Genomic DNA, 15,736 nt, shown 5'->3' with positions numbered 1-15,736 from the left:
TATTTACCCTCCCATTAATAAACTTCAAACCAAATTTCTATATAAGCGGAGCCATTACTTTTTTAAATTAGAAAGGCATGGGAGCCACTTCTTACTTAAGAAAATGTTATTTGCACTCAATTTTTTATTATTTGCAATTTCACCATTTGTTTTATCATATACGGCCTGTTTGGAACCTAAGTTTTTTGGGAGTTTGTCTAAAACTTTACTGTAGTGCATTGTAGAAGTTTTTGAAAATTTTTATAGAAGTTTTAAGGTGAAAAATTTTTTTGTAAAAATTTTTGGAAGATGGAAAAACTTTTTTTCCTTTTCTTTCTTTTTCTCTTTCTCTTTCCTTTTCTTTTTCTTTCTTTCCTTTTTCTTTACTTTCCTCCCTTTTGCTTCTTCTTCCCAGCAGCAACGCAGCAACAACATAACGCAGCAGCAATCTCCCAGCAACCTAGCAGCCTGCTCCACCTCCAGCACCTCTGCCAAGGCCTCCTCCAGTCCCTCCTCCCACGCCTCCACCTGCTCCACCTCCGGCAACACCACCAACGCCTCCACCAGCCCCTCCTCCTACTCTCCCGCCTGCTCCACCCCCAACTCCACTACTAGCCCCACATCCTGCACCACCACCTGCTCCTCCACCAGCACCTCCTCCACCGCCACCCCCCTTTGCGCCTTGGCCCTCTGCCCCACCACCCCCTCCCCCCGCCACACCCCCTGCAAAAGCTCTTCCTCCCTCTCCCTCTGCCACCACCTGAGTTTTGCACATGAGTTTTGCAGCAACAGAAATGATTTTGCTAGCAGGATAAGCAGCAACTCGGCTTTGTTTTTGCTGGCAGGATAAGCAGCAACAGCCGAGTGTAAATTTTTTTTTTTTTTTGCAATTTTCCTTCTCCCTAAGCTGCGGGAGAGGGAAAGTGGCGGGGAAAGGCAGAGAGAAAGAGGGGAGGGGGGAGGGAGAAGAAAAAAAAAGAAAAAAAAGATCTTGGAAACCAACATATCGGTCAAAGCGGGAGGGAAGGGAGAGAAAAAAAAAAGAGGAAGGCCAGCAAAAGTTGGCCGGAATAGTTACCAGCGCCGGAAGCGGTGGTGGAGGTGGTGGCCGGTTGGGTGGGGGAGGAAAAAGAAAAAAAGTTGAAGGGAAAGTTTTTTTTGTATTATTTTGAAGTGTGTAAGTAAAAAATTTTGATAAGTTTTTTAGGGTTCCTGTAGCAAAAGTTGTTAAAAAACTAGTAGTTAAAAAATTTGGCCAAAAACTTCACTTCCAAACAAGCCCATAGTCTAATTAATGAAAATTATATGATCAAAATGATTATCGAATCGTGAATAACAAAAAAAGAGTGTAAATAATCTTACTTATTTAAATTAATAAGAAAGCATGAAAGAATGTTATATTTGTTATATCTTCTTATGGTCTTATAGAAGTTTTAATTGTTATAGAATCATAAATAATGCAAGGCAATCGGAAACGTGATAGGTTGAAGTTCAAACAGGATAACATACATTAGCCAATAATTTAAAATGAAATGATTTTAAAAAGTAACCAACAATTTTAAATGTGAAGAGTAGATGTGGAAGTTGAGAGTAATATATTTTATAAATTAAATTAAATATGAAATGTTACAAAAATAGAATTGATAGTGGGAAGATGCGTGGAAGTTTGTTGCTAAAAATTCCTTCTCAAATTTATATAGATATAGAAAATACTACTATAGTGTTGGAATCTGTCGTTTCTCCTTTGTTGAAAGCTTGCAGTTGCAGGTATGCAGTTCCAAAGTTACGGTGGGTTTGGTTCTGAATTTAGAGTTTGATCAGTGTTCCCATGTTGACCCAGTCAACCCTTCGCGATGGTGAATCGTTTACTTAGTTACCACCAGTCCAGTTACAGGTAGGGAATGGCAATGACAATAACTATCTAATAATCGCCCCCCAGCCAACCACCACTGATAATGATGGATTTATCAAAGATCAACTGATGTTTGGCATCTATAGTAGAATAGCGGTCGGTCTCTTTTTTCATTCTTTCCTTTTTACCTTCTTTTTTTTTTCCGCTTTCCATATTCTTCCTCATCCTTGCTAACTTTCTGAGGAAATCCCTAGAATGTCTGAAGCTTGGGCATCGCACGGTATAGCAGCAATCCATAATATCTCCTGCTATTAAAATCTTGTTGGCAGCAGTGTTCCATACATCTAAATCATCAAAACCCACAACAATTACCTAAAAATTTATGAAACAGAATCATCCCCACAATTCTCAAAAAAATTAAAATTAGATGTGCATCTACTCAAAATTACAAAATCAAACTTCTTTCTCTCAACCATCTTTCCTCTATCCATGGTTATTTTTCTCAAATTTTATCACGATTTGATCTTTCCAATTCTTCGTGAATACCAGCAAATAAATCTCCCCCTGTGTAAATATATTTCTCCCCATTTTTTGTCACTCTCATGTGTCTCTATGTCGTCCTTGCAAGATAGATGAAAAAAACGAGGCTTAGGCTTAGGTTTTTTCCTTGTGTCTAGTTTTGTTTGTTGTATTCGATTTAATTTAATAAATATTTTGAAGATGAAAGCGCCCAAGTCAATAATGAAGATGAAAGCGCCCAATTTGCTCTACAATGAATCTATGGGATTAAGCTAACAGGTCACCAAAATATCTTTAAAGTATTGGTGGACGTGAGAGGTCAAGGGTTAAATCATTGTTTTCCACCAACCATTAGTTGTGACTTCCCCTCCTCATTTTCCTTAAATTAGATTAGAATAGATTATACAAATTGGTATTTTTGCTTGCAAAAAAGAAAAAAAAACCTATAGGATTAAAAGATCTAAAAGTGGACAATGGTTAGTCCCACAGAAGTGAACCAAGCATTATATAAAGGTTTCATTACCCTTTGAATCTCATTAATGAGGTGCAATAAAATAATTACTCTTTTTCTTTTTCTTTTTCTTTTTTTTTGGGTTATCCAATAAAAATTGCAGCACTATTACAACAGCTGATTATACATAGCAATCCTCGATTTTGTATAGAGTAAAACAATTAGCATTGTCGAAAATAACATATATATTTGTTTTATTATTATATGGAAGTTGCTTTCTCTATAATCGTTCACTATAAGTTTGTACGTCCTCAATTAGTCAATTGGATGATGTTCTGTCCTAGACTACTTATATTTCAATTAATTCACTCGGGCTGCAACTTTATAGGATTTTTATAATATATATATTAATAGTAATATGATATATGTGAGATGAAAAATTATTAAAAAAAATGTGAAATGAATATTTCAAAAGAAGAAACTATTATTAAAAAAAATGTCAAATGAATATTCCAAAAAAAACCCTATAAAAACTCATAATCCAAACCGTGCCTAAGCATATGACGCATTCATGGTCCAGCTGAACCCGATTTAAACTCGATTTAAACTTTGAAGAGTAAATCCCAAGAGCAGCAGAGTTTATGAGTGAAACTCGTACTAAATCCAGTAGTTCAGCATGGTGTACTGCCATTGGAACCTCTCGCTGGTTTTATACTCTCAAGTCATTTTTCCTTTTGTATGAGAAAAAAATAATAATAGAAACAAGTTTTCTCATTTGCCTTCCCATCTTGTAAAGCATGATGTCTATTTACCAAAGTTTATAGCAAAAAATAAAAATATATGGAAGGCGGCGTGTTTTTCTCTGGTTTTGGAGAAGGGCGGTTTGCATTTATTTATTTTTTTCCAAACGGCAACATTTCATTCATAAACTAAGTCAAATTACAATCTTTAGAGCAACTGCTCCTACAATCTACCTGAACCAACTTAAGCAACCAAGCTGGGAAGTCTGACTTCCATTCAGCAGTTTCTTTCAGATTTATAGCAAACTTTGCTAAATGATGACTAACAGAGTTGCTTATCCTTCTAGTGAAGGAAAAGCAACATTCATAAAAAATGGACTTCAGTCTTTTCATATCTGAGAGCACAGTTGCGATATCTACATCATCTTCCCCGCTATTTACTCTATCAATAACATGCTAACAATTTGGCTCAAACTTTACCCTTTTCCACCCTTGTTGTTTGGCCACCAGCATTGCTACTCTTAAAGCCAATGATTCCTTCATTTTTGGATTTGAGCAGCTTGTGCTTGGCACTGCCCAAGCTCCCACCATTTCCTTCTGCCAGGTCCTTGCCACCAATTCTCATCCTGCTCTCTCCTTGTTTTGTTGAACAGTTGCATCTGAGTTTATCTTCATCCATGCCTCACTTGGTTCTTTCCATGTACTCAACTCCCCTCCTTTCTAACTTTGATTAGGTCCCCTTCCTCCACTTGAACCTCCTGGTACTCCGTCCATTCCCCAACAACTTTCTGGACAACTACCATGGGATCCCTAGCTTTAGTTTCGAACTACCTCTCATTCCTTGACTTTCATATCTGCCATAACAGATTTACTGTCAAAGCAATTCGTTCTTGTCCCTTCTTCCTATGTACTTTATCCCTCAACTCCTCCCACCACTGCCAAAATTTATCCCTGTATTTCTCCAGACCCTCCCAACTTACTGGTGCCACTTCCCAGATAGCCTTGGCATGGTCACCAAAAAACAGCAAGTGTTCAATAGTCTCTAGATGTTCCTCATAACAGTTGTACATATGATCCCCTTAGAGCACCTTGCCTTTATAACTGTATTCACTGGCAGGATATCTTGTAAGCATTTTCAGATGAAATGCTTCAGCTTCTATTTTAAGTTCAACCCCCAAAGAAAGCTCCAACTCTGAGCTGAACATTTCCTACTGCAGCTTGATTCAGCATTTCTGCTGTCATAAACCACCTTTCTTTTAATGCATTTTGCTAGCTTATAACCTGACTTAACTGTATATTCACCCGTGCTAGACTTGTTCCAATATATCCTATTTTTCATATTACATACACCAGAGGCATCCTCAGTATTTCCTTCCCTTCATGCTCTTCAAAAACTTGTGCAATTAGCTCCCTATCCCACTTGCCATCTTTTATAAGATCACTTACCCTCTGAATAGCCCATCCCCTCAGTTCTTGGAGTTTTTACTTTCCCACCCTCAGTGTCTGGCAACCACATGTTCTCCCAAATATCAATTGATTTTTCATCCCCCACCCGTTTCCTTATCCCCTTCTCCAGTAATTCCCTTTCTCTCAATAAGCTTCTCCAATACCATGAATCTGTACCATGACTCTTTATTGTCCAAATTGAAGTCCCTTTAAAGTACCTTGCCCTCATGACCTTACTCATCAGCAAGTTTAGCCTGGTTAAAATCCTCCAGAGTTGTTTTGCCAACAAAAGCTAAATTGAACTCATGCAGCTTCTTAAAGCCTAGTCCTCCTTCAGCCTTCCTATCAGCCAACTTTTCTCAACTCAACCAATAAATTCTTTGCTCCTTCTCCTTTTGACCCTACTGGAACTTTGCTATTTCCGAGCTAATCTTCTTGCACAAGTTCTTTAGTATCATGCAACATGACATTACATAGATAGCCAAAGCCACAAGGACTAACTTGCTCAACAATTTCTCTTTCCACCCCTTTAATCTATCTAAGGTTTTATGTCTGATAAACTCAAAAGTCTGCTTTTTGGATCTCCCAATGACCAAAGGCAGCCCCAAATACCTGCTTTGTTCAACCTGCTTCATTCCTTGTAGTTCTCTTATTACCCCCTTCTTGTGTCTGCCTATCACATCCTGCTAAAAAATAAAGAAGATTTCTCAATATTGATCAGCTGTCCAGAGGCTTTCCTGTATACCTCTAGTATGCTCCTTAGCTGTCTAGCCTCTATAGCAGTTGCTCTACAGAAGATCAGGGAATCATCTGTAAAAAATAAATGAGACAACCTATGAGCCTCCTGTGCAATCTTTATTCCAGGCAGCTTACCCTGCACCACTGCTTGGTTCAACAGTGAAGAAAAACCTTCAACATAGATCAGGAATAGATAAGGAGACAAAGGATCTCATTCCCTCAACCCTCTTGTTGGCCTAATAAAACCTTTTTTCTCTTCATTAAAATTTATAGCATAAGTGACGCTAGAGAGACATTGCATCACCCACTGAATCCACTTAGGACAGAATCCCATTTTCATCATAACTTTGGCAAAAAAATTTCACTCTACTCTATCATAGGCCTTAGACATATCAAACTTGATAGCCATATAACCATCCCTCCCAATTCTTTTATTTTTGAGAAAGTGAATGCACTCATGAGCTATTAAAACATTGTCCAAGATCTGTCTCCCAGGGACAAAGGTAGACTGGAACTGACTAATGCAGTGATTCAGGACCTGCTTAAATATATTGGTGATCACTTTAGAGATAATTTTGTACAGTACATTACACAAGCTTATAGGTCTAAGATCTGCAATAGTACTAGGTGAGACAGATTTGGAGATAAGACTAATCAGAGTCTCATTAATGGACTTAAGGATGAAACCAGAAACAAAGAAATATTTACAGCATGAATGATATCAGTTTTTAAAATTGGCCAAAACTTTTGAAAAAAAGATTGGTGAAATACCATCTGATCCAGGGGACTTATTTGGATGCATCGAAAACATTGCTTGACTGATCTCTTGCTCTGTAACCTTCTTGGTGAGATCCTTGTTCATCTCATCAGTAATGGTCTGTGGAATCCCCTCTAAAATCTCAGAAAAATCCTCAGGTTCCTATGTTGTGTAAATCTGTTGAAAGTAGTCCAGTATCTCCTAGCATGTTTCCTCCTCATCCTTACACCACTCTCCATACCTATTTTACAACACACCTATCCTATTCATCCTTCTCCTTCCTGGCACCTTAGCGTGAAAATAACTAATATTCTTATCCCCCTCCTGCAACTATTTCACCATAACCTTTTGGCTCCAATTTATCTCTTCCACTTTATAAGCCTCTGCCATTTTCATTTCCAGACTTGCTAGCTTAATCCTGTACCCATCACCTTTACGATCCTTTACCTCTTTGATCTCTTGCTTCATCTTTTTTTTTTTTATCAAACTCTTAGAATTACAGCAACTCTGTTTACTCCAATTGAGCAAATCCACTCTGACTTTTTTGATTTTGGACTGAACCATGAACATTCTTGATCCCCTTTGCTTACTTCCCCAAGCACCTCCTATAACCTCTTCTATATCTTTGTGTTGTAACCATTTTCTGTCAAACATGAACCTTCTCTTCCACTTTTTCCTTTCAGGCTTGGTATCCAACATCAGAATACAGTGATCAGAAGCCTCAGCCTCTATGTGTGTACAATTTGCTTTCCCAAACCTCTTTATCCACTCTTTATTTCCCAGAATCCTATCAATCCTTTCCTTCGTCTCCCCTTTCCTATTCCAATTGTTACACCAGATCCAGTGAACTCCCTCATATCCAATATCCACCAACTCATTACCATTTATAAAGGAATTAAAGTCTTAAAAGCTCATATCAACTCTTTGTCTGCCTCTCCATTTTTCATCATTTGATGTAATGTCATTCAAGTCTCCCATAATTGTCCACGACTCCCCCCAATTGCAACTCCTCCTGGCTAGAACCTTCCACTATTCTCTCTTAATACTAGCATCGGCACTTGCATAGGCACAGATGCACCACTATTAAGCACCTATCTCACTGTCATCTATAAGTAATTCTATAGTAAAACTGGTAAACAACACTTTTTTCACCTTCAACTCCTGTTTCCATAGAATTGCCAATCCTCCAACCAAATTTACTGGATCAACCACAAAGACATTATCAAACTTAATCCATTGCTTAACACTGTTCAAAAAGCTTTTTTTTCTGACAAAAAAACAAAAAATGGAAAGTGGAGTCTTATGACTTTCCTCAGTTGGGGAACTATCAAGAGGCTCCCCACATCTCCACAGTTCCATACCATAGCTCTCATTTACCACTTGGAGCCCCAATGAGGATGGGCTCCAATCTCTTAGCTAGTTCCATCCCCTTACAGTTTCCTTCATCAGATTTTATTTTCTTCTTATTTTTCTTCTTTTCCTGTTCCTCCTTTCCCTCCCACTCCATGGTCTCCCTCTTCTTTTTCCCCCTCTCATTCCCCCTATCCACCTGATTGACTTCCACCAGAGGCCTTCTCCTATTTACTTCCAGCACCAGTCTTGTTCATGTTTTGTTTGCCTTATACAGTCCTTTCTCTCTACCCCCTGCTTTCCCAGCTTCTTTTTATCCTTCACTGCCCTCTTGCTTCCTTTACTCTCCTTGCCATCCCTCAGCATCCTACTCGCATCTCTCACCCCATCAACCCACATAAGATCAGTCAGCTCTTCCACAAGCCCCTCACCCTGGCTCACCCGACTTACCCCCTGTGTCAGCTTCTGATTCCTTTCCACCTTGGTGCTACCTGGACCACCTACATCCCCTCATCCAGACTTACCATCACTCTCATCCCCTAGCCTCCCTTCCATTTTCCCTCCCACTCCTCCCCCAATCCCTCATTCCTTCCCAACTTTCTGCTCAATCAGAGACTCCTCCCCCCCCCCAAATAATCCTTCCTGATCACTTCTCCCTCAGAATTAGATCCCACCCCTTCCTCCTCATGAAATGCTGCTGTATATGTTAACAGCAATTTTTTGTCCTTAACATTTTCCTTACTCATAGTCTGAGCTTGAGATTCCTCCCTGTGAGCCCCCATATGTTCACTCCTACTCCTGCTTCTCCTATTTGGACTTCTAGGATAGCTAGCTCTCAACCAATTCCCATACTGAGGTTCCCTGTCCTTGGTCAATCCTTTCCTCCCACAGATCCTCTCACTATACCCAACCATACCATAACAAAAATAGAAATCATGACATTTTTCATATTTAAATTCTCTCCACTTCACCACTCCATTACTCTTAACCATGATTCCCCTTGGTAAAGGAACAGACAAATCTATTTCAGTAAGGATTTTTAGATGTTTACCTTCTTTTCCCCCTCCCTGGGGAATGATCACATCCTCCACCTTTGCGAAAATGCTTCCTATCTTCCTGCCAACATCCTTGGTGATCCAATGAATTGGAATATTCCAGAGCTGAATCCATATCAATGTTTTACTCAACGCCTCCCCATCCTCTTCCAAGCCAACTCTCCACTTCAATAGGATCAGAGGTTGACCGTCATAGATCCACGGTCTCTTATTCAGAACCAGATCCATATCCTTCTCTTTCTCATATAGGAACTGAAACAAGTTGCGGCCAATCTCAACCACTCTCAGGTTTCTCACCTAAGGCCATATAACCCAACAAAACTCCTAATGCCTCCAATGTTAGCTGGTTTATCCCCCAAACTTTTCCAATCAGACTCAGTTTGTACTCCCTGACACCCTGAGCCACCACCACCTCCTCCAAACAGACTCCAGCTCTTTCCTCTTCTGATAACTTGAACTTTCTTAAGACTTCCTCTATAGTGTCCATGATACCTTCCACATACCACACATTGAGGATTCCAGTAGCTTCCAATCCAGCACAGATCCAGAGCCAGTCCGAGTCCTTCGATGCCTCCTTATTAGCTCCCAGCACTAGCTAATTCTGTTGCTCACAGAGAAGACAAGCGAGATCAAAAAAGAAAGAAGACAAGAGAAACAAATCAGAGAATGAAAAACCAAAAACTAATTGATTAGATGTAGCTAGGCCACATCCAATCGTAGACGATCGAAACTGGAGAAAATCTAGCTGTAGAGCGAAATGTGATCATCACAACCAACAATTCTACTACTAGGTCAGAAGTAATGGAAGAAATATGCAAGTTTCCGTGAATAAAAAGTTTTTAAAATTAGCGCCGGAACCTAGCTGATTTTGAACTTTCCTAAACGAGAAACCATCCACAAGAGGGACTTTCTCTCTCTAGAACAGAGAGAAATTCTCCCTCATAGTGAGAGATTTTGCCTTGTACTAGGGCGGTTTGTATTTGTAGAGGAGAAAGGTAAGCTAGAGAATTGAATTTGAGCCAAAGCTCGGATGTAAACCTCGTAAACTATAATCAAGCAAAACGAATTGCACATGCACACGTATTCACGCCTCTTTTGTTTTGCTTGCTCCTCAAGCCCATCAAAGCTAAAAGTTATTATGCAGAATAAATAAGGATTAATTTTCTTTAGATTAACAATGTACGCATTATTACTATTATTGATTGTATGACAACTAATATTCACTAAAATTTAAGGTTTAAATTTATTGTTGGATGTATGATAACTAATCTTAATCAAAATTTTAAATCTAAAAGAGAATATTAATTAGAATTTAAAATCTAAATTCACTGTGGAATGTATGACAACTAATCTTAATTAGAATTTAAAATCTAAATTTTTACATGTATATTATGCATTTAATCGTGATAATATATACACTGATAGTGTATATAATATTAGCTCAAAAAATAAATACATAATCAACGCTGAAGGTCAAGCTACCATAAAACTTGGAATTCAAGTCTCCAGAAAGGTTGGGACAAACCTATTCCCACATTGAACATGGACAAACTCTCATTCTGGCTTTGTTTGGTTTGGTCTTTACCTCTTTAAAAGTCTGACCCCCTTAAATGCTGTTGTTAAGTGGTCCAAAAAGGCACGGAAATAACCATAGAAGAAAACATTCATTTGGCAATATAATTACTTCTATAAGATATCTATTATGTCCCTCATTTTAAAATGTTTAAAATTTATTAGTTTATGTTACTCAAATTTTATTAATCCCCACCTGAGCAAGCTTAAACATTGCCATGCTCGAGATTTTTTTTATTTTAGCTTGCTTGAGTGGATATCGAGCAAAGCTATCACCACAAATGCATCCCCAATCATTGGATCGTATGGATTAGATGTTTTTAGAAATGCATTTAAAAACCTTATTTTCATATACATTACAGAACAAAGAAACATCCTTGCCAAACAACTACATCAATCTACCAGCCTACCACGAAACTGCGCCCTCGAGAATGAAAAAGATATCAGCCATCCAAACGGTTTCTTTCTTCCTGGAATGAATTGAGTTCAATATCCAGATTTCCATGGGATAGACCTGATGAAGTTCTTTGGACAGCCAGCACCAATGGAAAATTCTCAGCGCGATCAGCTTGGGATGCCACTAGAAAGCGCCAGACAAAAGTTTTCTGGTCCAAGATGATTTGGTACAGTAAGTTCATCCCTAGGCATTCCTTAATATTCTCCACTTGAACAAGCTGTAGTATAGCATCTCTAGACAGTGGACTCGTATAATGAATTGGCTTTCTGTTCATATTAGAGGAAAAGATGTTATTGGGGTCATCAGAAAAGTTTCTTTTAGAGCCAATTTACTTTATTTGACCTGAACCAAAAGCTCGCATCTTCCAGCACCAATAGAAAAACACACAATTGTTTTTGACCAAATCAGGGATGTCAGGATGAGGTTAGCATACTCCATTTTTTATCACGTTTAGGTCAAGTACAGAGATATTTTTGAAGCTTGGAATATATATTCAGCATAGTTATTGTAATTTTTTTGTGGAAAACAGTTCTCTGTATAGGCAGTTAATTCTGGCATTATGTACCTTTTGGCCAGTTTGCTTGCCTTGGTAGATTCTTAACCCTCCCATTCTCTTGCTGTTCTGGATTAGGAACAAACACCTACTTTGTAATATTTTTTATTTTTTAAATGGAGCTGATCTTTCCCCAAAAAAATATGTCTTTTCCGTCTGTAAGCCTGTGACTATAACTTTAAGGTTCTTGAGCACCAACTTCAGTAACAACCCTCATCGAAGAAACTAAGATGCTCTAGTAATGACCCAACTTGGTTCTACTAAGTATTCACTCCCATAAACGGAAGATTTTCCAAAATTACGAAACCAGAACCGGTTTCTATATGTTCCTGGTACTTACAAACTTTAACTTCCGTTAATCTCGGCTGGCATACATCACAAAGGACTCTTGCAGCAAGATCTGAATATTGCCAAGGTATGGCCAGACTTAACCACTCACCCTGAACGTTCAATCATTCACCCTAATATACATTATGATATAACTTCAGGATTTATCAGTATAGATGAAACAGTAAATAAAGTATGCGCAGGAAAAAAGCTTTCAAATCATCAATTTCCTGAGGTAAATCCTTGGACTGGACAAACTAAAATCTCGAAGCTACCAATTTACTTGCCCATAAATAAGAAATTCTAAAGATGCATAATCACGTCTCTGTTCTTTCACATCCATATTTTTGCTATTATTTTACCTTGTTTCTTTTTCCTTCCAATTTATTATTCCTTTGGGCACGCTTGGAGTAGCTAGGTAAAGGTGATTAAACATCAATAAAAAAAAAACTTTAATTATTAGCTCTATATAGGTACGAACATAAAGAACTTTGATTTGCAAATATCATAGTTCGGAATTCATTGACATGCTAATGAAAAGCCAAAATCAATAAGAGTACCAGAGAGAAAACAAGATTTATGAAAAGGGATAACTAAGAAAATGTGTTTAATTAGCTCTATATAGGTACGAACATAAAGAACTTTGATTTGCAAATAACATAGCTCGGAATTCATTGACATGCTAATGAAAAGCCAAAATCAATAGGAGTACCAGAGAGAAAACAAGATTTATGAAAAGGGATAACTAAGAAAATGTGTTTAAAACATCAAATTGGTATATCATACGCAGCAAACTTCGATGGGCAAAGATAAGGAATTGAAACACACACGTGACACACCCCTATAACTTACTGACTGGTGTTGCAACTTCTGGAACCATTATCTCCAATGCTGCACACATAAAGTTAGGCTCTTTCGAAAACAATGATATGCAAAAGCAGCCAAAAGTCGAAGGACGTACGCGTATACAGGGAATGCCAAAGAGGTGATAAAGAGAACATAGATTGAACCATTGAACAGCCTATGGAATTATCATCATGTATTAAGATCCAAAGTTCGAAGCAACAGCAACATCACATTGCAAATACAACAAACACCAGAAATACAGATGAGGAGCTCTTAAACGTCTTAGTATTACAGTAATTCACAACATTGCATTACCTCAAACTCTGAGCATCTGCAACTTATTAGAGAATGCAATAGCAATCCAGTCGGGCAGGGCAGCAGACCACTGCAGTTGGTTAACCTCCGTTCCAGCCAAGTACATGGACATGGGATCGATCCCATTAGGGCCTGCAACAGTAGGCAACTCCCAGATAAGCGCCTGTCCATCATCCCCAGCAGAACAAATGTGCCTGGAACTCTGGGGAGCCCAAGCAATTGCATTGACACTGGCTTGATGCTTCTCCAACTCTGCCACAGGCATGGTGGGTGACCTGATATCCAAGATGACAACTTTGTTGCTATCCATCAAGATGGTAGCCATGTACCTCAAGTCCTGCTTGTTCCAAGCCAACCTCAACAGAGGAGTATCCGGCTGGGGACTCTCATATATGATAGTGGAGTGCTCCTTATCCCTCAGATCGAAAATTCTGACGGAGCCATCAGCAGAAACCGATGCAAAAACCCCGGCTTCCCCCCAAGCAATATCGTATACTTCCTTATCATGAGCGATCAATTGGGTTTCTACGGCCCCCTTCTCTATGTCCCAAATGGTGCAAGTGGTGTCGATGCTGGAAGTCCCAATTCTCCGGGGCTCCAAGTCGTTCCAGTCGAAGGAGGTCAATGGGGCGCAGAATTCACTGGTCTTGCTGTTGTTAAGAGTGGAGAGGGGTTCAATAGAGGAATCCCTGACTTCCCAGATGCGGAGGTAGTCGCCGGAGGAGGCGAGGAGCTCGGCTGCGGACCTGGGATTGGGGGGTTGGAACATTAACTTAGTGGGTGGGTAGGGGTGCTCGAAGGAGAGGGTGGGGATGGGTTTGAGAGAGGTGGTTTCTTCGTCGAAGGAGAAGATGTCGACCCTGTTGCCGGGATCCTCGACGAAGCTTCCGACGGCTATATTGCGGCGACGGCGGTTATGGTGGGAGGCGGCGGAAGAAACAGCCATGGCGTAAATCGGGTACGGACAGTCATGTGAGACAGAGTTTTCAGAGCGAAGATGGGGTTCCTGGGCCGACGATGGATTATCCATCTTTTTCTCTTCGTCTTAGGTTCTTGACTGCAATCTGGTTTCCAATGGTTTGTTTTCCTTGGTCTTATGATTTGATTTCGCAGTTGCCGCAATTCTGGCCCCTGTGGCCGGCTCCTGCTTGTCAACGCTGAATAGAGTAGACAAGTGCGAATTGGTCCTCCTAGTAGCAGTGGCCTATTAGTAACTACAGCATTACTGTATCATGTAATAATCTCATGATTATTGTTTTCTCATTAATTTATCATGGTTAAGTTAAAATGCTTTCAACTTCTCGTTCTTTATATATATGTATATGCTAGGGATGGCACCCGCGCTCAACGCGGGAGTTGTAACCTGTGCGAGGGATGTAGCTTGTAAGCGGAAAATGCAATTAATAGTGATGTAATTGTAAAAATTGCTATGGTATAGTTCGTTGTTTTTGATAAACTAATTAAGGTCACAGAATTATTGCATTTTTAATAAAAGTTCCAAAGTCATTTTGTTTTTATTTTACCGTTGCATAGGATTTTTTTCAGGGCATTAGAAATGAGTGAAGATGAGGATATTAAACACAATGATTGTGTTATTCAGAAACAATTGCAATTCTAGTACATCAACATATGCACACCGATATACATTTATTAATTCGAATATTTGGTTTGGAAAGTACCTTGATCAGAAAGCGGGAGCTGGACAAATTCTTTGCCTCACAATTGTACCTCAGTTGCTGCCAAACATGGAACTGCAAGAATACAGTTACAAATATAATTAGAGCTTGTAAACTGTAAAAGATTGTGATTGCTTCATTCAGAAATCCGATATTCACACAGATAGAATCTACCTGAAAAACACAGTGGAAGAGACCTTACCTCTTTGGGGACCACCTTGGTAATATAGAGTTTAAGCAAGTCATGCAACCGTTATGTGTGTTAACAGCCTGTATTATTGCAGGTTAGGAAAAAAACTGATCAACAAATGCTCTAGAAGAGCAAAAGGCTTTCAATTTTTGTTCAGGCGTGCCTTCCAAAAAGTCTCGCATCTTCCAACCATTAGTATTGTACTCCCTCTGTCCCACTTTGATAGTTCTGGTTCTTTTTTCACATAGTTTAATAAAAAGTAATTAACTTTGTTGGAACAATCAATTTAGATAGCTAATTTCCTAAAATACCTTCACATTAATTAGAATACAACTTTACGGGAACTTGAATTGATGGTAAAAAAAGAATCAACTCTCGTTAAATAGGGTAGGTTTATAGTAACAACAACTTATATTGAATAAGGGTATTTTAGAAAAATTAAAATATAACTATATGCTTCAATTGAAAAGTGGACTACAATTTGGAACAGACGAAAAAGAAAAACAGGACTATCAAAGTGGAACGGAGGGAGTAGTAAAGAAATTCATCACATCAGCTGAACACATTTGGTGAAAAATTCAGAAGCCAAAAAGCCAGCAGTTACACTTGCACAATAAAGGTTTGAGTTAGGTTTGTTTGGATTGTAAGTTATTTGAAATATTTTTACTGTAGCACTTTTTGTGATGTGATGTATGTGAGATAAAAAAGTAATTGGAAAGATAAAAAAGTGTATTGAAATTTGTAATGATCATGTAAGCAAATATATTTGAAAAAATAATCAGTTGTCCAAACAAACCTGTTCTTCTCAATGATGGTTTGCAACAATGACACATCAATGGCAAGGGCTGCTTAGAAGAATAAAACTGAAACAACAGCTAGTAAGCTACACATCGGCAGTGTAAGCATCACCCTT

At 38.8% G+C, this 15,736-nt stretch overlaps 1 protein-coding gene across 1 annotated transcript; it reads right to left on the bottom strand.

Annotated features, from left to right (window-relative positions):
• Positions 1-10,741: 10,741 nt before the first annotated feature.
• LOC113724818 (protein TRANSPARENT TESTA GLABRA 1-like) lies at positions 10,742-14,134 on the bottom strand. Its single transcript, XM_072073180.1, has 2 exons — positions 12,958-14,134; positions 10,742-11,182 (listed from the first exon to the last, which is right to left on the bottom strand). The coding sequence occupies exon 1, from the start codon at positions 13,985-13,987 to the stop codon at positions 12,959-12,961; it is 1,029 nt and encodes a 342-aa protein (XP_071929281.1). The 5' UTR covers positions 13,988-14,134; the 3' UTR covers positions 10,742-11,182; position 12,958.
• Between the last annotated feature and the right edge of the window lie 1,602 nt (positions 14,135-15,736).

Source organism: Coffea arabica, chromosome 2c (genome assembly GCF_036785885.1).
Source record: "Coffea arabica cultivar ET-39 chromosome 2c, Coffea Arabica ET-39 HiFi, whole genome shotgun sequence".
Taxonomy (NCBI): Eukaryota; Viridiplantae; Streptophyta; class Magnoliopsida; order Gentianales; family Rubiaceae; genus Coffea; species Coffea arabica.
The sequence above is the reverse complement of the archived record's forward strand: the minus strand, read 5'-3'. Positions and strand labels throughout refer to the sequence as shown.